The 25,184-nt window shown below is 38.9% G+C and overlaps 10 protein-coding genes and 1 pseudogene across 11 annotated transcripts; 2 read left to right on the top strand and 9 right to left on the bottom strand. All coding sequences in view use genetic code 12, as the record gives it.

Annotated features, from left to right (window-relative positions):
• Nucleotides 1-10: 10 nt before the first annotated feature.
• Nucleotides 11-1,759, bottom strand: I9W82_004647 (uncharacterized protein; the record flags this gene model as incomplete). The annotated part of the gene is made up of 2 exons (XM_067693739.1): nucleotides 11-1,589; nucleotides 1,743-1,759. The coding sequence occupies 2 exons, from the start codon at nucleotides 1,757-1,759 to the stop codon at nucleotides 11-13; spliced, it is 1,596 nt and encodes a 531-aa protein (XP_067546130.1).
• A 341-nt stretch (nucleotides 1,760-2,100) lies between these two features.
• SMF3 (putative divalent metal ion transporter) lies at nucleotides 2,101-3,660 on the top strand (the record flags this gene model as incomplete). The annotated part of the gene is made up of 1 exon (XM_067693738.1): nucleotides 2,101-3,660. One exon carries the CDS (start codon nucleotides 2,101-2,103, stop codon nucleotides 3,658-3,660), a length of 1,560 nt encoding a protein of 519 aa, XP_067546129.1.
• A 43-nt stretch (nucleotides 3,661-3,703) lies between these two features.
• Nucleotides 3,704-5,496, bottom strand: I9W82_004645 (uncharacterized protein; the record flags this gene model as incomplete). The annotated part of the gene is made up of 2 exons (XM_067693737.1): nucleotides 3,704-5,409; nucleotides 5,475-5,496. 2 exons carry the CDS (start codon nucleotides 5,494-5,496, stop codon nucleotides 3,704-3,706), a joined length of 1,728 nt encoding a protein of 575 aa, XP_067546128.1.
• A 114-nt stretch (nucleotides 5,497-5,610) lies between these two features.
• Nucleotides 5,611-6,075, bottom strand: I9W82_004644 (uncharacterized protein; the record flags this gene model as incomplete). The annotated part of the gene is made up of 1 exon (XM_067693736.1): nucleotides 5,611-6,075. One exon carries the CDS (start codon nucleotides 6,073-6,075, stop codon nucleotides 5,611-5,613), a length of 465 nt encoding a protein of 154 aa, XP_067546127.1.
• A 125-nt stretch (nucleotides 6,076-6,200) lies between these two features.
• On the bottom strand, nucleotides 6,201-7,910 carry I9W82_004643 (uncharacterized protein; the record flags this gene model as incomplete). Its single annotated transcript, XM_067693735.1, has 1 exon — nucleotides 6,201-7,910. One exon carries the CDS (start codon nucleotides 7,908-7,910, stop codon nucleotides 6,201-6,203), a length of 1,710 nt encoding a protein of 569 aa, XP_067546126.1.
• A 1,163-nt stretch (nucleotides 7,911-9,073) lies between these two features.
• On the bottom strand, nucleotides 9,074-10,807 carry I9W82_004642 (uncharacterized protein; the record flags this gene model as incomplete). The annotated part of the gene is made up of 1 exon (XM_067693734.1): nucleotides 9,074-10,807. The coding sequence occupies one exon, from the start codon at nucleotides 10,805-10,807 to the stop codon at nucleotides 9,074-9,076; it is 1,734 nt and encodes a 577-aa protein (XP_067546125.1).
• A 1,047-nt stretch (nucleotides 10,808-11,854) lies between these two features.
• Nucleotides 11,855-13,588, bottom strand: I9W82_004641 (uncharacterized protein; the record flags this gene model as incomplete). The annotated part of the gene is made up of 1 exon (XM_067693733.1): nucleotides 11,855-13,588. One exon carries the CDS (start codon nucleotides 13,586-13,588, stop codon nucleotides 11,855-11,857), a length of 1,734 nt encoding a protein of 577 aa, XP_067546124.1.
• Nucleotides 13,589-14,252: 664 nt separating this feature from the next.
• On the bottom strand, nucleotides 14,253-16,082 carry I9W82_004640 (uncharacterized protein; the record flags this gene model as incomplete). Its single annotated transcript, XM_067693732.1, has 1 exon — nucleotides 14,253-16,082. One exon carries the CDS (start codon nucleotides 16,080-16,082, stop codon nucleotides 14,253-14,255), a length of 1,830 nt encoding a protein of 609 aa, XP_067546123.1.
• Nucleotides 16,083-16,245: 163 nt separating this feature from the next.
• Nucleotides 16,246-17,601, bottom strand: DFG5 (putative mannan endo-1,6-alpha-mannosidase; the record flags this gene model as incomplete). The annotated part of the gene is made up of 1 exon (XM_067693730.1): nucleotides 16,246-17,601. The coding sequence occupies one exon, from the start codon at nucleotides 17,599-17,601 to the stop codon at nucleotides 16,246-16,248; it is 1,356 nt and encodes a 451-aa protein (XP_067546122.1).
• A 409-nt stretch (nucleotides 17,602-18,010) lies between these two features.
• On the bottom strand, nucleotides 18,011-24,262 carry I9W82_004638 (annotated as a pseudogene). Its single transcript has 3 exons — nucleotides 22,288-24,262; nucleotides 19,549-21,899; nucleotides 18,011-18,962 (listed from the first exon to the last, which is right to left on the bottom strand). Coding segments are annotated over exons 1-3 (5,278 nt in total).
• Nucleotides 24,263-24,823: 561 nt separating this feature from the next.
• On the top strand, nucleotides 24,824-25,177 carry PHHB (4a-hydroxytetrahydrobiopterin dehydratase; the record flags this gene model as incomplete). Its single annotated transcript, XM_067693729.1, has 1 exon — nucleotides 24,824-25,177. One exon carries the CDS (start codon nucleotides 24,824-24,826, stop codon nucleotides 25,175-25,177), a length of 354 nt encoding a protein of 117 aa, XP_067546121.1.
• Between the last annotated feature and the right edge of the window lie 7 nt (nucleotides 25,178-25,184).

Raw genomic sequence — 25,184 nt, 5'->3', positions numbered from 1 at the left:
TCATTAGACTTTATTTATTTACAACTTTTTCTCTTATATCGTGAAGAATTTTTTGTCGAGTCTTGTTCTCCGAATCGATAATCACCACTTGATCGTTGGACTCTTTTAAAAGCCCATTGTCAATGCATTTACTACCTACAGTAATTCTCACTTCTTCGAATAACTGGTTCATCCATTTGGTCATAAAATTGATCCAATCTCTGGATACTTGGTTGAATCCCAATACCCATCCTAAACTGAACAAAGCTATGCACGCATTGCCACTGAATTCAAAAAATTGATAAGATAGAGCAGCAATGACTGAGATGGGTAATTGGTAGTAGATAAATGCCTTTGTTAGTATTGAGTACACTTGAGGTTGTACTTCCAGAGTAACTCGTCTGTTGACGATCTCATTCTTCAACTCTAAAAGGGGATTCTCGACCATCTCATCCGATGAAAGGATTTTGCCCCGAAGAAAGTTGTAGTTTTCAATTCCCTTGTTCATAAAGTGTTTACTAAAGAAATCCTTCAAGTCATATTCAACGTTGTCGTTTTTATAGTACAATTTCCACCAAGACAATTTCTTCTGGACAAAGTTGGTTGTTTGTGGGATAAATTCATATTGTAGCTCTGAGTTTACCATTTGGCCAAATTGTGCAATCTCGGATTTTACCACTTCCGAGCCCTCGTTGATGGCTGTATTGGATTTGTTGATTTTGTTTTGTATCGAGTTGATGACTTTCGCAGAATACCAACTAGTCAAGATGTTTGTTCTCAGGAAATGATCAATAAACTTGAACAACTCGTAAACGTTACTTTTCGTCATACTCTCCATGTATTCATCAGCTGCATGTACATCTCTTTCTATGAATTGAACAATTCCATCATATGCAAGGTTGCTGTTTATTTTAATTAGATGGGTTTGTATTCCCGCTTCTATCGAAAGCGGAGACAGTTCAGTGTTAGCAGGTGAATATTCCGTATTGTCGATGACTTGCAAAAGAAGCCTATCCTTTAAAGGGGCAGGCAAGTTGGAAGAAAAACCATTGAACTGATGAGTAACATAGATAACGTACATGTAGTCACCGATCCTGTTTTCCAATTGGGTGAAATTATCAAACTCCTCTATAATCAAATCATTGGGCGTCTTTGGAGCTTCATTATGGAATGTGTTTCGGTAAAGGCCACTTAGCAAAGGCGAAGGGATCTGACACTCAATATGGTTCTCATCCACTAAATCCTTTGTGAAATTTCCAAAAAAAAACTTTGTCAATCCATGCCTTTTTCTTATTCGTTCAAACCATACTTGATTGTTAGACGCCAATGGATCAGCTAATAGTACTTCCATAATTTTGGAGTTTCGGCGTACTTCTGGCGATTCATACAAGACGGCTATATTGAATGCTTGTGGTTCATGTTTGTTAGATATCAATTGCTTGAGTGTTGTAATGTCTTTGTTCAATGCCTTGTCTTGTGGGAAGCTACTTTGGTAGTTGTTCAAGTTGTATATTAACGTATTTGAGTCTGGTGTCGCTTTCTTGTGAATTGATGTTGCCGCAGAGTACAATCTTGACCAATTGTGTAAGTACGCACATCGTGTAAGTGACCTAGAGCAGCAAATAGTCAGCTGCCTGATCAATGTTCGTGATATAAGCATGTATAATTAGTTCCAAAGAGCTAGCTCGTTATTCGCTAACTCAATCGCGAAAAAAAATATTAAAATAGAAAAAGAAATTAATCGTACATAGTTGGTAGCATACAGCCAATCAGATACCATTGATAGGAGGAACTAGGATGGCCCCGATAATCGTTCACTTTTATCACTTCGCACTCTTCTCTGCTGATTAAACACAACTCTTGTTTCTCCCTGTTTGTTCAAGTTGAAATATTTTTCAATGTCCATCTGCAACGGTCGTATATCATTCCAAACGCGAAATGAAAAATCGGGGAATCGTGAAAATCAAATCTCCAAACATTTCCGAATCTTACATTGCAAGTACCCCATACCCATAAACAATCATCAACGATACGTTAGTCGTCTTCGCCAAACTCAATACAAGCTCCCTAGCTATAACCCATCACTAGACAGTGAAAAAAAAAAAAGTCGCTCATTTCAACATGCATCAAGCAATCAAATCTATTGTGCAAACATTTAAGAAGTACCTAACCTTTGTTGGCCCAGGTTTAGTGGTCTCGGTTTCATACTTGGACCCAGGTAACTACTCCACCTCAACATCCGGTGGGTCAATGTATCAGTACAAGTTATGTTTTGTCATTTTCATGTCGAATATTTTTGCTGTAATTCTACAAACGCTATGCGTAAAATTGGGGACAATAACCGGTTTAGACCTAGCTGAGATGTGTCGTTTGAATTTGACTCCTAACTGGAATTTGTTTATGTATTTGTGTGCTGAGATTGCCATCATTGCTACTGATTTGGCTGAGGTGGTTGGAACAGCAATATCTTTGGAAATCTTGTTCGGTATACCCTTGTTATATGGTGTGCTTATTACTGTACTTGATGTATTGATCATATTGATGGCATATCACAAAGATGGTTCTTTAAAACAGACTAAAATATTTGAAATATTGGTCTCCATTTTAGTCATGGCCACTTGTGTTTGTTTTATTTTGGAATTGTTTAAATGTCCATTTGAGCCTGGTGCAGGGTGGGAAATATTTAAGGGATTTCTACCTGTTAATAAAGACATTTTTAGAGAAAAGAATGCATTGTTTATAAGCTGTGGGATTGTGGGGAGCACTGTTATGCCCCATTCATTATTCTTGGGATCGGCTTTGGTTCAACCAAGATTGAAGGATTTTGATGAGAAAAATGGTTTGAAGGAAGAGGTTCTTATTGATTCTGACAATGTCCCGCCGCGAGCAATCACATCTAATGCTACAGACGATACTTCAGATGTCGCTGCATCTACTCCCATGTCAAGATTGAGAAGCTTGTCTAATGGCTCAATGCTCGTATCAAAATATAAACCATCATATGAAGCAATAAAATATTGTTTAAACTACTCATATGTTGAATTGATCTTGTCATTGTTCTTTGTCGCTGTGTTTGTCAATTCAGCTATATTGATCGTAGCTGGAGCCACCCTTTATGGCAAACCTGATGCAGCTGACGCCGATTTGTTATCCATATATGAGATGTTGTCTCGTTATATTTCACCAGCTGCCGGATTGTTGTTTGCATTGAGTATGTTGTTTTCAGGTCAAAGTGCAGGAATCGTTTGTACAATGGCGGGTCAAATTGTTTCTGAAGGCTTTATCAATTGGACAATTGCTCCTTGGAAAAGAAGAATCATGACCCGAGTAATTGCGATCGTGCCTGTACTTATTGTCATTGGAATTCTTGGCCGCGAAGGTGTCAATAAGGTGATGAATTCTTCTCAAGTTGTACTCAGTTTCATTTTACCAATCGTTAGTGCACCATTGATTTATTTCACATGCAAAAAGAAGTACATGGTGGTGTACAGAACTGATGATGTTTCTGATGAAAGCAGTCCATTGCTTTCATCTAATCAGAACGGCGGTGCCACGCTATCGAAACCAGTCACATATGAGAATGGAACACTTTTACAAATAACGAGTATCCTTACTTGGATTATAATTACAGCTCTAAATATCTACTTGATCATTGCTTTTGCCAATGGCGCTGACATATAAAAGATACAGTATTTATTAGTTTAGTAATACAAACATTGAATTCTTAGTGAAATCTTCTTCTTCCACGTGTAGAGGATGATCGCAAGTTGGGTAATCTACCAGGTTTTGTAATATGATTGGATGTGAATTGTGACCCTGATCCAATCAACGATCGAGAGGATGGCATGCCTGGTAAAGTCCCATTGTACTCGCTGACTAAGGTGGGGACTTTGTTACTGACTTTGAAACCTAAGCTACTAGGACTAACATTGTGCAATTTCATTGCAGCCAATATCAAATATTGTACGCGTTTGTGTAATTGCTTTTCCTTATCATCTGGTTGTAAAAGATTAACTGGGTCACTTTTAACATACCTCTCTTGGCGCAAGTTGTTGAGTTTCAATAACGAGCTTGAGATTAAACGTTGTAGTGTCAATGGTTTCAACAAATCTTGGCGGTGTTCTTTTAAAAATTCGAGATTCTTTATTTCTTGCGGGTCCCATTTTATCAAATTTGTCAAGCCAATTACCGGTTCTTCATCATCATCTTCTTCTTCTTCTTCTTCATGCTTGACTTTGGCGGCTGTTTCTTGTTTCTCATCAACTGCCTGCTCCGCTTCCTGTCCATTCTCAGTCACTTTTGTAGGCTCCACTTGCGTTCCTTCTACATCCTCCACCTCTGTATCCTCATCCATTGCCTCTCCCTCATGTATGAAACTATTCTTGAGCTTTTCAATTTCGGAAAGACCAATGTGGTTCAACCAAATGTTGGCTTTAAGGCGGTCAGAAACCACTGCACCTCTGCCATCCTTGCTTGGGGCAAATGATTGATAGTTGTGACCCAGTCCCCACGAAGAGCTTGCACTTCCCTTCTCGTTACTGTGGTTTCGCAATAGGTTCAACATGGGAGGCTCATTTGAAGCAAGTGGAAGATCGGCATATCGTGGCAATTCAAGACTTGGCTTTAAACTTAACGCTTTGTAGGTCAACCAATTGGGCATGGCAACGGTGTACCAAGTTGGATGAAAAAAATCATGCAAGATGTTAGTTGGTCCTTCCAATGGGGGTGGAATTGTAGCACTTGAAGGTGAGATATTTTCCAATAAATTATTCGAGTTGGAATCCTTTACCATGGGTACAACCTTTGATACAGTGAATGGTTCAGCCACTAAGGTCGGCGTCAAGTCCAAGCTCGACTTGTGTATAATTGATGAAAATAAAGGTTGTATTTTTTGCTTAACTGGAGGTGGATGATGTGGATTGTAAATACTGGAATGGTTTTGATAGTCTTCCTCCTCTGACCTGGAAATGTACGTGATAATCTCACCATTAGCAAGGGTGTAAGTAGACAAGATTTTATTAAATTCGTCTTCAAGCTGAGTCTCAAGCTCGTTGGTAGTATCATTTGATGCGGTGGTTTGAATGATTGTGCCAACCTCTCTTAAAAGCAATTCAGTAGCAAACTTGTAAAAGAAATCGATTTCCTTGTAAGCATTCGAACCTTGAGCCTCTTTTTTCAATAAGATGGAAGAAATTACTTTGATATCGTGATACAACCTGTATGGTGATGAATTATATTTTCCATCCTGATATTGACGGGTTATACTTGTAAACTCTTTTGAATCGTGCTCTTTCAATGAGGAAAGAATGGCATCGGGATTAGGCTCGTGGAAGCTCTTGGGCAAGACTTCTTTACTTACGATCTCAGGATTGGTGTGTTGATAAACGGTGAATAAATCCGGCAATATAGCATTGAAGTCATGGTGTCCTACTTTGAAAAATGTTAGTACTGTCATGTAATATTCGCGTTTAGTGTTCACATACTTTTGAAGTCACCATTTTCGTGATCTTTGGTCATGTTGTTTTCCGTTGATGTTCTGTAGACAAAAACTGGCTCTGTAATATTCATTTTTTGTTTTTCTCATTTCTTTTTCTTTTTTATTTCTCCTCAGTTTTTTTCCACTTTTGTGCATCACACGCCTACTGTATACCAGCTATTGCCATGCTCTTTAACCAAAGTAACTTTGTTGGCCTTGCAGCCAGCCATTGTTGTAAATGTGGATAGCAAATGCTCCGTGGGGTATCCTTTCCTTCTATTGAAATGATCAGTACTTTGCCAGAACAATACTTTCATGTTTTTTTGGTCCAATGGGTGGATACTCTTGATAACCTTATTCTTGGAGACTACCACCTTTTTGTCAAACACCTTTAACTTGACCTTTGATGATTTTCTTTTAAAGTAATTCATTTTAGTTAAAAGAAATGGATTATAAACACTCATTGGAACCTCGTTGACGTTTTCAACCACAAATTCCTCGGTTTCTTCAGTTAAGATCGAGGTTTTGCTAGATTCATACAAAGGAGTTTCTTCATCGTCTGATATGTCAAAACTTTCTTCGTAGAAGGAGAAGCTCCAATTGTTGGATGAGGTGTTCATAAATGGAATTAGAATTGAAGAAGCTGACGTAAAAGCAAAAAGAGTATAATTATTTTACAACCACACAATTAACCCACCCCAATAAAATAGCATTTACAAGACAATATATATATATATAAATCCAGTTAGCTATGCGACATATAACCTTCAATTCTTGTAACTTGCGTCGATAGAGCATTCGTCAAATCATCTCTATGTCTCTCCCTCTCATGAATATCAACAAATTCTTTTCGGCCACGAATAATCCAATCAAAGAAGAAAAGCACAAACACAACTCCAAAAACAGCTGAGGAGTAATTCATGTTACCAGCATTCACAGGCATCTCTGATGGAAAGTTGTAGAAGACGGTTGTAAATATAGTCCAAATAACAAGTATAATGTTGCAAACGAACCCTAGTTTTCCCAACCAGAACGGGCCATGATGTATCTTATTTCTTTTGAACAAAAGGCAAACGGTAGGAATCATGTATGACAATAACAAAAACATAACAGAGCATTGAAGTATTGAGGCGAACGCCGTATCAGATCCCAAATAAATGCATCCAATGACAGCAACCCAGAAGCATGAAAAGTAATGTGCATTCACTGTGGTTCCTGTCTTTGTGTTAACCTGTGAAAAGAATTTTGAAAATGGCAAGCCGTTTTCTCTTGCAAATCCCCAACAGACTCTTGCTGACCAAGTATGGCATCCAACAATGCAACCAGTTGAGACGGCTATTACCATAATGACTATTCCAACTCCTGCTGCCTTCGATTCCGTGCCTTGATAAAAAATATCCAAGATTGGAAAGCCAGTGTTGGATGCTAAAACAGCATCCATGTTCCGTATAGAAAAGAAAATGGCGATACAATAAGCGAATGTGGTCACAAATCCGATGATGACGGTGCTAATAAGAGCCGTTGGTATATCAACAGCTGGATTGAGAGACTCTTCGGCAATATGTGTGGCGGCATCAAGTCCATTGAAACTCCAGTTTGGATTAATCAACCCAACTATAAAAGCAATACCAGATGAGGTCCATCCTGTCTGGTTTTGAAACTCGACGAAAACAAATTTTGCGTTGTCAAAGTCTCCCTTGTGCATAGCCAATACAACAATTATAACAATAATAAGGGAAGCAATTGAAAGGCCAAGAGTTCCCATGAATAAGGTTGGTAGTGGTCGTTCATAAATGCTAAAGAACAGCATTACGATGTTGAAAATTTCGTATGTCACAAATGTCATCCACTTGTTGATGACGAATGTAGGACGAAATAATGCATACATCCCCATGATAGCCATTGAGACTGTGATACTAATACTTGCGGACGTGAAAACCGACCCAGCCCATGAAAGGACTCCTGTAATATATGCCAAAACTCTTGAATATTTGTGTGGAGCCAACTTCATGGACCAATATATCTGACCAGAAGCAGTTGGGTAAGCAGATGCCAACTCGGCTAATGATAATACAACACAAAGGGAAAAGAATGCAACAATTATAAGACCATACAAAATCATCATGGGTCCTCCTGATACAAAACCAGCAATCATAGAGCCACTGATACCAGCCCACGAGTTTGTGATACCAAATCCAACTCCAATTAACGAAATCATGCTGAAACCTCTTCGCAATTCTGGTGCATATCCTGTCTCGGCCAGGAACTCCAAGTTGGTTTGTGCTTCCCTCAATACTTTAAAAGCTTCTTTCTCGTTGGACATTGGAATATGATCTAGACTCACGATGGTAGTGGGCAGACGGACTCTGTCCGGAAGAGGATGGTGACCAACCATCTCTTCGCCAACACTGTGAATATCCCATGATGCCTCTGGTTTGATGAATGATTCTGGCATTTTATTTGAATGGATAAGTGTAAAGAAAGAGTAGGTAGTAGCGGTGTAGAATTGGAATTCGCTCAAACTTATATAATCAATAAATTTATAACCGTTTCCGTTATCTATACGAGTGTTTGGAAGCTCTTTTTATGGCTTATGGAAGTGTTGTGTGGGGAAGTCCGTTAAGGAGTAGTGAAAAGAGCGCGCAATGGTGATTGTGTGCGTTTCCCATCATGCATACGTTTGACGGACGACTGAAGTGTCGGATTGAATAGTGGGACAATGCACATCCTTCAAAATGCCTTTCATTCTGCGAGATAAAAGGAGGAGGGGAGACACTGCGACTCAATTTTGTGTCCGTGGTATATTGCGGAAATACAAAAATTTTCAATTTATGTCATACCCTTTGACACTCTAGCAATATGTGACATGTGTTTTAAGGCAAGGGTTACGAGGACCCTTCATCAATTGCAAGCTTTAAGCTTCTTTAATGGCCTGATGGGTGTGCCCTTGATTTATAATGATACTGGCAGACGACTAGATTTATTAGCGGGGCAATAAATTTATGCACATTGGTTTAAACGTAATCTCACCAGTCATTTTGGTACGCTCTTTACGCACACGACAACCTAAATTTAGAATTAATAGTGGGGAAATCACTATTTAAAAGAAGCTGCATTTGCCACAACTCTAAAAAAATTCCCCACTCTTTTAATGATTCCCCTTTTAGGTATCTACATCCGCTTTTCAGACTCAGCTTCCGCCGTATAAATTAAAGATAAGCCTTGGGTAGTAGACCTTTAGAAAAAAAAGGCCTCACTTGTATCTATGAAATTAAGTTTTTTTCTTCCCCTTAACTTCACGTCTGCTTTGAGCAGAATCTTTAATAGGTTGTGCTTAAGTCATGGATGCAAGATTAAAGTTACATTCTCTTGGCTAAGTGACTGATACAAAAAGAAAGACGCCTGTAATTGTGAAAATTTTAAAAACTTTAAAACAATTGCCAAAAAGGGGCAACCAAGCCATCACTGCATCTATCTCATACAACACAAAGTGTGAAAGCTGACCTAAAAGGTAGTGGAACGATTGAAGCTATGATACATCAAACGCATCCACTTTCATAAGAGGGGAACTACAAAAGGATCAAACTTAATAAGTATTAATTAAACCAAAGATATTCACTAACCTACTTTATCCATACCGTTTTGAGGATTTGACATAATGGCTTCAATTTTTGAAACTTGGTTGGAAAGCTCATGTGTATAATCGTCTCTATGTCTCTCCCTCTCTTCGATGTCGACAAATTCTCTGCGACCACGAATAATCCAATCACAGAAGAAGATAAGAAACACGGCGCCGAGTACAGCTGAGGAGTAGTTCATGTTACCAGAAGTCACAGGCATAATGGATGGAAAGTTGTAAAATACCGTCGTGAATATAGTCCAAATGACAAGCATAATGTTGCAAAGTAATCCGAGCTTTCCCCACCAAAATGGTCCGTGGCGGATCTTATTTCTTTGAAAAATAAGACAAAGGGTAGGAATCATGTACGACAATAATAAAAGCATCACACAGGATACCAAGATTGACTGAAAAGCTGTATCGGAACCCAAGTAAATGCATCCAATGACAGCAACCCAGAAGCATGAAAAGTAATGTGCATTCACTGTGGTTCCTGTCTTTGTGTTAACCTGTGAAAAGAATTTTGAAAATGGCAAACCGTTTTCTCTTGCAAATCCCCAACAGACTCTTGCTGACCAAGTATGGCATCCAACATTACATCCAAATGCTGTAACTAATATCAAGATTCCCAATCCCAAAGCGGCAGCTTTTGATCCAGTTCCTTGGTGAAAAATATCCAAAATTGGAATACCTGTGTTGGACGCCAACACTGCTTCTAAATTCGTTATGGTAAAGAATATAGCAATACAAAAAGTAAATGTCGTCACGAATCCAATGATAACCGTACTGATAAGAGCTCTGGGTACATCAACAGCTGGATTGAATGACTCTTCGGCAATATGTGTGGCGGCATCAAGTCCATTAAAACTCCAGTTTGGGTTAATTAATCCAACTATGAATGCAATACCTGCTGAGCTCCATCCTGTCTGGTTTTGAAACTCCACAAACACAAATTTTGCACTCTGAAAGTCCCCTTTATGCATAGCTAATACGGTAATAATGATGATGATAAAGGAACAAAGTGATATACCAAGTGTTCCCATAAATAAGGCTGGTAACGGACGGTCATAAATGTTGAAGAACAGCACCAATATGTTAAAAATCTGGTAGGTCACAAATACCATCCACTTGTGGACCACAAATGTAGGACGGAACAAGGCGTAGGCACCAACAATTCCCACAGAAGTTGTGGTTGTGATACTTGCCGAAGTAAAGATTGATCCCACCCACGATAACGCTCCGGTGGTGTAAGCGAGCAATCTCGAGTACTTCCGAGGAGCCAACTTCATTGTCCAGTAGATCTGACCAGATGCATTTGGATAAGCAGATGCCAACTCGGCTAATGATACCACAACACAAAATGAAAAGAATGAAACGATTATAATTCCATACACAATCATCATGGGTCCCCCAGAAGCGATACCCGTAATCAATGAACCACTGATACCAGCCCATGAGTTTGTAATACCAAAACCTACTCCAATTAATGATATAAAGTTGAAATTCCTTCGCAATTCTGGCGCATACCCTGTCTCAGTCAGGAAGTCCAAGTTGGCTTGCGCTTCTTTCAATGCTCTAGATGCTTCCTTCTCATTGGCCAATGCAATGTTGTCTACACTTCTAATGGTAGCGGGCAGGCGCACTCTGTCTGGAACTCTGTGGTTAACAAACTCACCTTCACCAACGCTGTGAGAATCCCATGAACTATCCGGTTTGTTGAATGAATCCGACATTTTTTTTTTTAAATTCAAGTAGTGGTTTGAGACTTTTGAGGCAGCATTAGCAATTCAATTATTGCTTGACATTCCTCTCATTTATATACTCAGATCTGAACCCTTATCACCATCTGTTCCCCTCCTCATTTCCTTAGATAAAAGAAGGCTTTTGGTAGAATTGTGTGGGGAACACGCCCAATTTGCTAGCAACAAGGTTTTCCAAAGTTGGAATTTTTAAGCCATTTGCATGATGTTCTTAATCTCAAACGTTTATAGCTCAGTCAAAATGTACTCTGATATGATATGACTATCACTTCTTTATCTTAATCATAAAGAAAAGATGAGGAGAGAGAGAGAAAAAAAAAAAAAATTAAAAAAAAAAAAAGAGAAAGAGCTTCGATTTTGTGTCAGAAAATCAGGTTTTTGCGTCATTTTGGTCGTCTGTATAGATGCGTCGACTGCCTAACCATGTTTACTTTGTTATTCGAGACAACACAGCTTCCTTCTTTTAAAGTAGGATTATGAAAGACTTTTTTAATTTAGACTCATGTCCAAAGTTTTTTTTGTCCAGAATAGTCGCCTAGTTGTTCAACTATACATCATATGCAAGTCGTTCTAAATCTAATACTCCGCATTTGGTGATATTCAATATTCAATTACGGCGGGGATCTATTACCCTTATTTGAAGAGATACGATTTGCCCCTCATTTGACTTTTCCCAATTTGGTATCCATAGCCACTATATTTCCTTGAAGGGAGCGGTGAGAAGTGATTAACCTCCAAAATGGCATATGCTGAGAAAATCGTATTCCCTTTGAGCTATACTGTGACGGTCATACTTTTTCTGTTGTTACAGTAAATCAAATAGGCAGTCACATTTAAAAGTAGTAGTAGATTGTGGTGGTAATTGTGGTTAGTGGTTTAGAGTTAGCCAGATCTGGCTTGAGAATCAGCTTATTAAACTTCATTTACAAAAGCATAGGGGACCCACAGCCCACTTACTGCTAGATCTATAACTAATTCAACATATAATTACTCTCTAAATGCACTAGTGACACCCTCAAATCACTTATTCTGGGGATGTGACAACAAAACCTCAATATTTGATACTTGGTTAGATAACTCATTAGTCAAATCGCCCTTGTGTCTCTCTCTGTCCTCTATATCAACATATTCCTTACGACCTCGAATAATCCAATCAAAAAAGAAAAGCACAAACACAACTCCAAACACAGCTGAAGAGTAATTCATGTTGCTAGCATCAACGGGCATCATGGAAGGAAAGTTGTAGAAGATAGTCGTAAAAATAGCCCAAACCACAAGAGCGATATTACAAAACAATCCAATTCCAAACTTGTTCATCCAGAAAGGCCCATGGGGTATTTGATTTCTTTTGAAGATAAGACAAAGGGTAGGGATCATGTACGACAATAACAAAAACATCACTGAGCACACCAAGATTGACTGGAAGGCAGTTTCAGAGCCCAAGTAAATGCATCCAATAACACCGACCCAAAAGCAAGACAAGTAATGTGCATTTACTGTAGTTCCAGTTTTGTGATTCACTTGCGAAAAGAATTTGGAAAATGGTAACCCAGAATCTCTCGCAAACCCCCAACAGACTCTTGCTGACCAGGTATGGCAACCAACTGTGCAGCCAAATGAAGTAAGAATAACCAAAATACCCAATCCTAATGCTGCACCCTTCGATCCCGTAGCTTGATGGATTATATCCAAGATTGGAATACCTGTATTCGATGCCATTACTGCATCTAAATTCCTCATGGAAAAGAAAATGGCTATACAGTAAGCAAATGTAGTGATGAATCCAATAACAATTGTGCTGATAAGTGCTCTGGGTATATCAACAGCGGGTCTGAGAGACTCCTCTGCAATATGTGTGGCGGCATCGAGTCCATTAAAACTCCAGTTTGGATTAATTAACCCAACTATGAATGCAACACCTGCTGAACTCCATCCTGTCTGGTTTTGAAACTCAACAAACACAAACTTTGCACTTTCAAAGTCTCCCTTGTGCATAGCCAAGACTGTAATAAGAACAATAATAAATGATATAATTGAAATACCTAGGGTTCCCATAAATATACCTGGCAAGGGACGATCATAAATGTTAAAGAACAGCATTACGATGTTGAAAATTTCGTATGTCACAAATACCATCCATTTGTGGACAACAAATGTGGGACGAAACAATGCATACATTCCAACTATAGCCACTGAAACAGTGATGGTAATACTTGCGGACGTGAAAACCGACCCAGCCCATGAAAGGACTCCTGTAATATATGCCAAAACTCTTGAATATTTGCGTGGAGCCAACTTCATTGTCCAGTAAATCTGACCAGAAGCATTGGGATAGGCAGATGCCATCTCACCTAAGGTAACACAGATGCATAACGAGAAAAAGCAAACAATTAAAAGACCATACACAATCATCATGGGTCCTCCAGAAGCAATACCTGTAACCAAAGAACCACTGATACCAGCCCACGAGTTTGTAATACCAAATCCAACCCCAACTAACGAAATAATGCTAAAGTTTCTTCTCAATTCTGGTGCATATCCTGTCTCGGCCAGAAACTCCAAGTTAGCCTGTGCTTCTTTCAACAATCGGGAAGCTTCCTTCTCATTAGCCATTGCAATGTTGTCTAGATGTTGCACATTGGTAGGTTGTTGAACGATTCTATTCGAAGTGATGTGGTTGATAATTTCACCACGGTCAATACTTGGTCTCTCGACCAGTGGACTTCTCTTTTCCATTGAACTTGACGTTGTCATTGCTTATGTTGTATATGGATATTTACCGAGCAATTCATCAACTGTCAACATGGTCGCTTGTGTCTTTATATACCCTATTGACAGCCAACTTTGTTATCATTTTTGGTATAACTTTTGATGAACTTACAACGGTTTCTCAGAAAAGTTGAGTTTATCTTATCAATTTTCACTGCCTAATTCATACTTAGATAAGTTGCAATTTTCTTATATACTTCGTTCTTCTTAACTCCGCAAACATGCTTTGTAAATTTTGTCTAGACAATGGGCTTGGACCGCTACGGAAATACAAAATTAATCCGTTCATTATCTTTGTGATTTACAAATTGGGAAACTGATTACGCGCTAGCTAATTTCCTATTGTTGTAATTAAGAGTTCCTGCATCGTCACCCTGAGACGAAGATAAGCCGACTAGCAGTATTGTTTCCCCCCAGGAATAAACAATACGAGTCGCTGAGGGATTTAAACGTTTTTTTTTGTAATTTTTTTGCCTCATTTTTCACCTTAAGGGGTGACAAAAGAATAACCGCAAAGATTGTCTAGGGAGAGCTCTTTCAGTACCTACTGGTATATTCGATCCTACCAGTAATGTCTCTTACAAACAAGAACGGCAATAACTGCCTAAATCAGACTCTAAGTAATACTTTAAAATTTATGCTATCTCTGTTAAACAGACTCATCGTCGTCTTCCTCGTCTGAATCATTTAGTAATCCAGCTTGCATCAAGATCTGATCCCAATCGCTAAACACTACAACACATGTCTCACTCAATGAGATTACAACCATACCACTACCAATTCCAAACCATAATCCAAAAAGACCGTATCCTAAATTTTTGCTCAAAATTAAGGCCAACGGTAATGCAAATGCATAATATGCAATCAAGTTTATAACACCTCCAACTTTTTGTAAACCTTGTGCTCTTAAGATTCCACTATCAACACAAGCAACACCATCAAAGACTTGTAAAATAGCCACCAAGGGGTCAAGCAAGCTCTCTATTAAGTCAATGACATCTTCATCGTTGGTAAATATCAGTGCTAATTGGTTTTTGAATACGAGGAACATCAAACAATTGGCACTAGCTACAACCAATGCACCGAGCATAGCAATCCTAGTGGCAATGATTGCCCCATCCATATTCTGACCACCAATAAAATGGGCTATACGTGTCGATGCAGCAATACCTACTGCAAATGGAACCATGTAGGACAAGGAGGCTATGCTTGATACCGCACTTTGAGCAGCTAGTGCTGTAGTACCAAAATACGATGCAAACAAGGTCATTATCTCATATGCCAAGTACTCTGACTCAATCATTACAACCCCTGGAATTGCTAAATGAGCAAACTGGCCCCAATCTTTTAGAAGTTGAGACATTTCGGCAAGTCCGTACCAGCATTTCTTACCATCAATATATCTAACGTACAATACAAGCATTAATGACATGAACCAGAAGTTGAGAGCAGTTGCAATAGGTGCACCAACATATCCTAAACCATATGACTTATTCCATACCAAGAACCAAGAAAAGCAAATATTGATTGGTGCGCTAATGAACAAAATACCAGTTCCCGCTTCAAATATACCCTGTGCTTGGAGAAACCTCTTTCCATTTTCAAAAACGATATATCCTGGAGCACCAACAATCAAAACCCTCAAAAATAGTGAAGTAAGTTGCACAACCTCGTCATCATCAATAATGAATTGAAGAATAAAAGAGCTGAACCACCATAAAACTGCGAATGGAATGAATAAGACCCATGAGAAGACGACGCTTCGCTGTACATAAATCCCCATTAGTTCAAAATTTCCAGCGCCATAAGCTTGTGAGCACAATGTATCCAACGCAGTAGCTGCTCCTTCGAAAACTCCAAATGTGATTGTTGATGTCATCGTGGCCAAACTCACTGCCGCAAGCTCCTTTGTACCCAATTTTCCCACAACTATCAAACAAACGATTGAAAAAAGATGCTCGAGTATGAATGTCACAATTAAAGGCAACGCATGACGAACCAATACTTTAATCTCTGTAACATAATCTGTCTTCAAATTCATAAAATTCTCCAAGTCATAGCTCTTTCCAGATTTCACACTCGTTCGCCTTCTTCCTGATCCATATATATTCTCGCCAAATATGTGATCGTGCTCCAAATCATCCTCTTCGGAGGTAGCGGAAGACATACGTCGATGGTGCTCTTCAATCAACCATGAATGAAACAGTTCTTGATCTTCGGTTGCTTGTGCACTACTCAATGAGTCTGGTAAAGACCTTGAAGTGCTTACACTGGCATTATCATCAAAATCTTGCTCTGATCCAAACTCCGATCCATTTTCAATCAATGATAAAAACGATCGTTGGTCTTCTCCTTCACCATAACTAAACAATGGACGTTTAGTAGATGGCGGGATAAATATTCGTCTCCGCCTATTTCCAGTAAGACCAGCCCCCGTGTTTGGGTCAGCTAGCCTATTTATTGACTCAAATAACACCATTTATGTTGGATTTACTGTAATCAGGTTGTCTAAATAATATATATTTTTTTTTTTTTTCCTTCTGCCTTTTTCCTCTTTCGGGTTGCGCAATTTCTATGAAGAGGAGGGACTGCTACAATACTAGTCCAAATTGAGTTTACTTTCAAACCTATAAATTTTTTTTTCAAAACACCATCCAGATACCACCTCCTAATAAGATTGCTAACACAATAGCGGTCAAAACGCCGGCTCCAGCCTTGTCTTTGCCCTTTATTTTTATCTTGTTTTTATTTTCAGTATCCTCGGTATCGGTACCTGCAGCATAATTGGTTCTATTTGTTCCTCCTGTTTTAACACTAATTGGCTCTTCTGCAATGAGAGCTAACATCACTTCCAATGCCGACATTTGCTCACCTAGTCCATACTGATTGTCCCAGCCGTTGGCAGACCAATCTTCACCACAAGTAACCCCATCAGTTCCTCCTGAACAAGATTGGGCAGCCCCTTTCGCACTAGCTTCCAAGTTTGGTCTAATACTGTCTTCAAAATCCGGGATAATTTTCATAGTCAATCCGAGACAACGTGCAAACAAGCAACGGAAAGATCTTTGATCATTGTTACAGTTACCACTAGGTTGACAAGTGGTCTCTTGCATTATCGAGTTATTGAAAAAATATGCGTTGGCCGCATCAAGAACTTCCCCAGCACGGAACTTCCATGTTTCATCACCCGTAAGATTATACAAGTATGCACACCCTGTCATAAACACACCATATGTATAGGACCATCTTAAATCTGTCACTTTACTACAGTTATTCTCGGTGTTTGCACCATCGTAGATACGCAATTTCCCATTCGTTTCTTCAGTCAAGAAATTGACTTCTTCCATCCAGTTCCATACTCGTTCAGCAGTAGGAAGATATGCTGTCTCGTTTCCTGTATATCTGGCCAATCTTGCAGCAATGTGGAAAAGACATCCATTTGAAATTGCATTCTTGTAATCGTAACCGGAATTCCAAGTAAATATCTGCCATCTCAATCCACCACCACAGTGCTCGGTATCCCATCTCGCTTCCATTGTGTTATAAATAGCCTGTGCCATTTCTAGCCAAGAATGCAGCTCTGGATTTGAAAAATTCCTCTCAACTGCTTCCATAATTGCCATTCCCCAAACACCTTGATCATCATTACCTTCGGTCATAGACTGATTCGATGGGATATAATTGAAATTTTCACCAGCTTGGTGATACATTCCGTCATATATCCATTGTTTCAACGTGCTATTACCTGAATCACAGTATGAATAATAATCCACTAAGCCTCCAAAGGCTTCACCTGCATTCCACCAATAGTTTGGGGATGCAAACATACCAACAACTCCACCGTATTTGAAGCCCTCGTAATAGTTCCACATACCATCAGAAACTATTTGGGCAGCTGAGCATATGGAATCCTTGTCGTCAACGTTAAGCTCTACAGAGTGGACAACGGTCGTGAAAAGTAGAGCTATCGTCGTTATGAGTTGGCCCAATCTAAGCATTATCCGTGTAAAATCTGTGATATCAATGTGACTATATTAGTATGAATCAGTTGTATCGTGAAACACGTTGCTATGTTGATTCGTCTTTCAGAAGAGTGTAGCAAATAAAAGTCAGGTTTATTCTGTGAGGTGATTACTTTAAATTAATAGCTTGTGTAGTCAATACAGCCCAGACAAAGTGACTCTGTGTTGATGTTGTATTAGAAAAGGCTGAGCTTTTTCTTCCCCCTTTTGGCTCTCAAATGATAATTATTTTTTTTTTTTTTTTTCTTTGTTGTGTTGATAATTTTTGTGCGTGTTTCTCCAGACAGACGGATCTAACCATTTCTACATTAAACAAATAGATCTATGAAAAGGGTCTTGCTATGGCCTACCAGATTGCTACACTTCTACATTCCACTATCAATCTTTACCAATTGTATAATTTCAAAAGTTGAGTGAGGCGTGACAAGACAACTCTATTATTTGCCAAGATTAATGGTCCATCGCTTTCTTCCTCTTCTCTTCCAAATCCTTGAGACATATAGCAAGCATCGTAAGTGGACTTATTCTGCCTCTTCTTTCCTGTACTCAACTCGCTTGTCCCATCTCTATCCAACAAAATTCCATTCCATCCTGCTCGAATAGCACCGACAAAGTCCTTTTCATGGCCGTCTCCAACATGCCAACACCCAGCTAGAAAGTCACCAGGAGGTGTTGCTCCTCTGTACTTACTATCAACCTCAACTCTGTACTCGTTTACTGCGACGGCATCAAAGAACGATTTTTTTGGCTTGCCAACTTCATAATCGTATGACAAATTTATACTGGTGAAGTAATCCTTCAAGTTTAGACTTTCCAATATTTTGAGTGCACGTACATCTGAATTGCTAGATGCAACCATAACTACTCCTCGTTTCTTCAATTCCTCCAAAGTGGGGAGAACATCGTCATAAACATCGTATGCTTCGGAACTAGTGAAATGATGCACCAAACGATCGCAAATCTCTTTCGTTTGTGGATCCCTTCTTGGTAAATCATAAACACGAATAACTAGCTCTTTCCACCAAGCGTCTGAATGCTGATATTGGGGAAACCCTTTACCATAATTGGGGTATTCATCTTGTAATTGTTCAAAAGTTTTGGCAAAATCCTTGGCAATTGATTCTTTAGATTTGGAAATTCCAAATTCCTCGCTAGTTATCTGGTGATATTGTTCCGGTACAGGGATCTTTGGTTTGTAAATAGTTCCAAATAAATCTAATGAGATAAAGTTCGGTTTGGGAAATTTCTTTTCCGACTCACGAATCATCCTCGTATTTTCGGCATTGAAAGGTTCTGAAATAAGGTGCGATTGGGTTGTGATTGACCTTTTCAGTATTCTTAGTGCTTGAGGGTGTAACCTACTTGGACGAAGCATTTCTGTAAAGAAAGGATGTTTTATTATTTATTCCGCTTCACCGTAACACAAATTTTTACGTTGGAGATAACCGAAGATTATGTAACTCATTATGTAAGCACTAGCATTGAAATCTTTGCTGAGATACTGTATGGTCGGAAGCATTCTGAGTAACGACACATAGCCACAGATAGCTCTAAATGGTCCCATAAGCTGTAATCAAAAATAATTTTTAATGTATTTAAGACGTTTGCTTTTTCACCATGGTGTCTGGACAAACATTTTGTATTTCTCATTGATTGCGCTTGTTTTGCTGCAAAAACACGTACTAAAAAAGGAAAAAAAATTGATAGATATAAATTGACACCACAGGAGGTCATAATTACATTTAATTAAAGCCCTATTAGGTTTGGTTTCTCCTCAAAAAATCTAGTTCAAGTGTTATGCTCAATTGATTCTTTATGGGGAAGTCAAAATATGTAATCGCGCTACCAATACACTTGAACACTCTAGGCGCATTAACTATCTGATCTCTATAAACTAGCCTAATCTGTTTAACCCAAAAGTACCTCCCAGCCCCATTCTTTCATAATATTACTCCAATGAACTTTAGACTCAATGCCACTCGATTCAGCGGTGTTTGTAAAATTGGCATATTCATTGTTCACCACAGACATTAATCCGTCAAGAGGATTGTAGTGAGTTCCCAAAGAATTGCTTTGAGTAGCTATGCTCTTCCCACTCTCAGCTTGCTCATCTTTTCTTTTCCAAACCTCTTCAACCACTTCCAATGCACGATCAACATTACCAATCCACATTCTGTCCGCCAACACTTTCCACCTAGCTTTACACCATTCCCTTTCTTCACCAGCCTCAGCTTCGCAAGATGCCACCAAAAGAGGGAAAATATGTACAACACTAGTATTTGATGATTTTGGGATGGATGCCAAAAGAAGAAATATCTTTTCTGCAAGTTCATGAGATGATAGTGATGGGATTTCAGGTACGGCTTGATGCAAGAAAAGCAAAGTCGCATACCGATAAGCTTCTGCTGTTGCAATACAACTTGGTAAATCCCAAGTTTTGGTCACACTCTCATCTTCATTCTTCATCATGTTTGCGTTAATGGTGGATTTCCAATCCAAAAGAAGTTGGCGCAATTCTGACCCTTGAGTAATTATGCCCAATGAGTTTCTCTTTTGCCAACCCTCCGTGGTCTTTTTCTTTCGTATTTTAGAAACCAAGGCAGCCACTTTACCAATTATACAAAAAAGTGATTGGCCACATCCCAATAAAGGATCTATAATTTCCGAGTCGTAATTGAAAGCATCAAACTCTTCAAAGAATGTGTATGCTTTATCAGAAGCGTCACTGAGGCCAGAAGGAGATGTCGTGTTAAGGCCATCTTTGACCTGAGAATTCAGAGTCATTGAAGTTATAGTCGCCACCAAGTCGACTCCCTTTTCATAGTAATTGGTGTCAGTGGTCATTTGTGCAATTACCAGGAAATAAATCCAAGTGTTGAATAATAGTTGAATCGGTTTCGGTATAACCAAGGAGGACTTTTTGCTTGTGCAATCATGTATCATCTTTTCGTATTCAAATTGATCAATCAACACCAACTTACTCTTTAATTGCAAAAAGCGCTCTTGACTGAAAGTAGACTCCTTCAGTGGCTGCACACTACCAAGAACTGACTTTTGATGTTCTCGTAACAACGTCACAATTTTGTTAATCATAGTTTTTGCTCCTTTCAAATGAGCAATACCACTCGAAGTCAGATCATCCCAGGATTCACATACCGCCAAGTTTAAGCAAGTGGCCAATGCAATATCTGCAGGAAGATCCACTTCTCCCTCATTTTCCATCTTTGATAATCCACTTGCAAGTTCCAATATACATCTTTTCATATAGTTTTGAGCCCTTGACCGTAGTTCTTCCGGCGACGCAATAATACCATGGGAGCCAGATAAGTGGAAAAGAGTCATTGCTGCTATCGAATTGAATAGGGAGCTGTATTTTGTCGCCAATGGAACTAGTAAATTTCTCCAAGGGTTTTCGTGGAATCCATTTTTGATTGACATGACACCTGAAGTGTACTCTGAATACATGAAAAGAATCTGTTCCTGCTCTGAAGCTTTTGCCAATGATTCATTGACTTCACATGCTGGGGAAGAAGTTGAAGACAAATTGTATGGTTGCCCCAATGAAAGTGGGCTTAATGACTCAATTGAGGGAGCATCAATTTCTTCCAGATTCAAAGCAAAATTCAATATAGCTGATATTGAAGGGGAAAGACTCAAATCCGGAATTTTACCTTGCTTGTTTGTAGCTTGGTTTACAATACGTTCAAAATTGGGAGAAATGATCGCATGATTTTCGGTTTCTTTGATTGACAGTTCAACCACACTCTTTGGTCCTGATTGGGTACCACCCTTATATATTAGATTATGTATATCGTCAACCTGATACGTATCGTTATTAGGACGCGTATCCAGCGGTATCTTGGTTGAAGTGACAATCCCTGTCCCGGAACTAAATCTCTGGCTTTTTTCAGTAGGATTTATTCCCTTTGAAATCAATTCACTCTCCTTGGCTATATCTTCAATGCTTTTCCCAATTACAGAGAAGCTGGCTAGCTGTAGATGCTTCTTTAGTGACCTCTCTCGAATGGTCGATTTGGATTCTTTAAACAGTTTCCATTTGAAGTTGGTTGCATAACCACCACATATGATATTCTTTTTGTTGCAGTTCAAACATGTTGGCTTTGTTTCATCACATTTGAGTCTTTTCTTCTTGCATGTTATGCATCCATTTCTAGACTTTGTGCGTGTTTTAGTTGTTGTACCTGCAGATCCTGGGTTCGATAAGGAAGTAGTAGTGGTGGATGACGACTTAAGATCTTGATCCAATGACATCTCTACGGTGCTTCAGAAGAAATAGACTTGGGGGGGGTGATGGTGGTGAGAAAAAGTTAAAGAGTGGGGGAGAGAATATCTTTCCTAATATTTAGCTTAACCCTACAATTAACTCTTAAGAAATCACCGACACTCCAAAAGAGGGAATTTACAACAGCAACGGGCGCTTATAATTAAACCGCTGATAAGAAAAGGAGAGAAATAAAATACATCATATAGTTTTGTTTATAATTTCCTTTGTTTTACTTTTTTTGAAAGATAAGGACAAATATTTCCCAATTAGGCTATATGATCCGTAGCCACAAAAAATGGGTTTACACCAAAGTGTATAAAAGGAACCAAATTACTTGCACCACTCAGACTCTATCTAACTCAAGTTACAAACAAAACAATCCATGGACAATTTAAACCGATAGGTGCAATTTTGACCTGTAGCTGATGGGCCCGTTTGTCCCTCAAGATCCAGACTTTGAGTAAGATATCGTATCCAAGGAAAACAAGGGTATTTCAACTGTTCCTCTTCCACTGAAATGTATGATAGCTTTAAACCTGAGTAGGTGAACATGGGAATCTTGAATGTCAATAGAATGTCATCGTTTTTGAAGTTTCTTTTGACTTCCTGTAGCAACTCCTTCTGCTTAGTTGTTATTGACGTCCCATTGACTCCGTAAAAAGCATCCAAATCGTGCTTAACATATTCATTTTCGTCATCTTCTCGAACCATCCCATTTGAATCAAGATGATTCATTTTTCGCAACAAGTGATGGGATATTTTGGATAGGGTAACCTGTTCACAGTTTAACAACGACAATTCACACATCATCCTCACTGTTTGTTTACCATCTATGCTATCAATCTTCCAAATAACCTCCATGGTATCATATTTAAATGATACTTCACCGTTTTCAGTCTTGTACTTCAAGTTTGGATTAGCCACATCTAACTCAAAGTAATACGGATTTAGTGGGATCCTTACAAACAAACCCTTGCAATGCCTCCTTCGGGGGAAAGTGGTACTCAAGGTACACATAATGAATAGCATATTCTTTTCATGGACAATCTTAAACACAGGCTTGATTGAAATCAACGGAAATTTCTTTTTATTCTTTTGCTGCTCCACTTGGTAAGACATCAATTCAAACTTGTCATCGGGTGGAATAAAAGTCACTATGTTGTCCCGGTATATCTTAGATAGCTCAATACACTGATGAAACTGGATGTTTCTAATTGGAATCCGATGCTTAAACGGCTTAATATGAGGGGTGACTCCATTATCAGATACTTTATGGTCTTTTTGAGCATCGGGGTGAGAATCACTTTGAAGCTCTTCTACTGATGCAGACAGTTCCTTGACGTCGTCCTCAAGTTCCGGCGTCCCTTCTAATAGACTCTCTCCCTCCTCGTTTGCTTCTTCATTCCCTTCTGCTGATTCAATCTGATTCTCTGGGAGAGGATCCTCATCAGCACTTTTCACTACGTCGTCATTTGCAATAGATGACATATAGTTTTCGTTGAACCCCATTCGACACACTGGTATACCCGATAGATAGGATTTCACTATACAGCTCCCGTAAATTTCATTACGTTTCACGGACTCTGTCTTGAGATCGTATATGAATTCAACATTTTCAATGATATCGACAAAAATTTCATTTTTTGCATAAAAGATACCCTTCGGTCGCCAGTTTATAGCCAGCGAATACGTACGTAAAATAGAACTGTTGATGATGTTTGCATTGTTTTCTAAAACGTCGGTCTTGATTGATTGATTGTGGGTAGACTTGATGTCTTTCGTTGACTTGCCCTTTTTCTTTTTATCCTTCTTCTTAGTGTCATGCTCATCTTCTTCATCGCCACTGTCGTTAGAGTCATACTCGTCGAGGAGCTTCGGAAAATTAGGCTCCACTTTGATATATTCTTCAAGTAGCTTGTAATCGGTAATTTGTAGAACCCCAAAATCCAAGCACTCATCAAGGAGCTCAGCAATTAGAACTGAATTATCTAAAATCAACTCAAAATCCATCGCCTTCTTCCCACCTTTGCACAAAAAGTGATACATAATCAATTGAAAGCTTCGTAGGAAAGCAGTAACCAGCATCACATTGACATTCTGATGGGTAACAGCTAAAAGTATAACATCATTTTCTCCTCTGATATACACATAAGAAAGGTTTTTGATCGACAATATAGGTACCTGTTCGTGTATAGGCGTTCGTCGAAGATGTTGATAAAATTGGGAAAGTATGATGTTGTCGTCTGGAATAATTTCTGTAAATCTCCTATTAATCAAACATCGATAGGAAGAAAGCTCTGACGGGCTTCCGTAGTTAAATGGGATATGTAGGACGTAAAAGGAGGAAATCATGAATTAAGGCTCTTCGTCTATGGTAACGCTTCTTGACAAACTCTTTGATGAAGAAAAAGCGCGAATTGTTTTTTTTTACTATACGAAAGTTACACAAAGATATAACAAATGCAACAAACTAAGGGACCAAATCAATTTTAATTTTTTGGGATTGGGCACTGACAATTGAGTGGGGAATAAAGAGTTGAATTAAACACAGGTTGAGGGTAGCACTACAGTTGGATATTAGTTCACTTTGCTATATGGGAAAGAAGGAGAAGCGCTGATTTCGAGATGTAAAATAACGAGTGTACATTGCCTTCCCTTTTAGGTCAACTCTGTTGCCAATTCTACATCTAGAATTTACTCTCTACAGTAGGTGAGTTTACTCTCTCTTACACAACAGTAGGAAGAAGATAGAGTTGGACAATGTCTTTTTAAAATAAAGTTGTAAGTTACACTAAGTAACTGTATATAAGAACCTTAAACTTGCCTCAAGAAAAAAAAACATAAAATTAATGCCAACTCCGTCTTTTAACAGTCACTGAGAAGGGACTCTATTCAACAAGAAAACAAGTCGCAATGTCATTGTCAATCTTACACGAAGAGTCAATTCGTAAAGGACTTCTGAGAATTAACAGTTTGGGACTCCCACATTGGTCATTGACGGTTTTAGATACAGTTCCTCCATCTCATGTATTGGAAGTGCACTACAAGTTGAAGAATTTTAAAAAGACTTGGGAGTTTTTAAACTTGATTGCAAAGCAAGCTGACTTGAAAAAACATCACCCAAAGATCACCACTGTGTATAATAAGGTTGATATCGAAGTGACAACTCACGACGTGGGTAACAATATAACAGAGGCGGACATTGGACTTGCTGAAGCAATACACCAAGAGTTTCACAAGCTACATACTGAAGGTGGAAATAATTAACATGTCT

The sequence above is a fragment of the Candida metapsilosis genome (genome assembly GCF_017655625.1).
Source record: "Candida metapsilosis strain BP57 chromosome Unknown scaffold7, whole genome shotgun sequence".
NCBI classification, from domain to species: domain Eukaryota; kingdom Fungi; phylum Ascomycota; class Pichiomycetes; order Serinales; family Debaryomycetaceae; genus Lodderomyces; species Lodderomyces metapsilosis.
The sequence above is the reverse complement of the archived record's forward strand: the minus strand, read 5'-3'. Positions and strand labels throughout refer to the sequence as shown.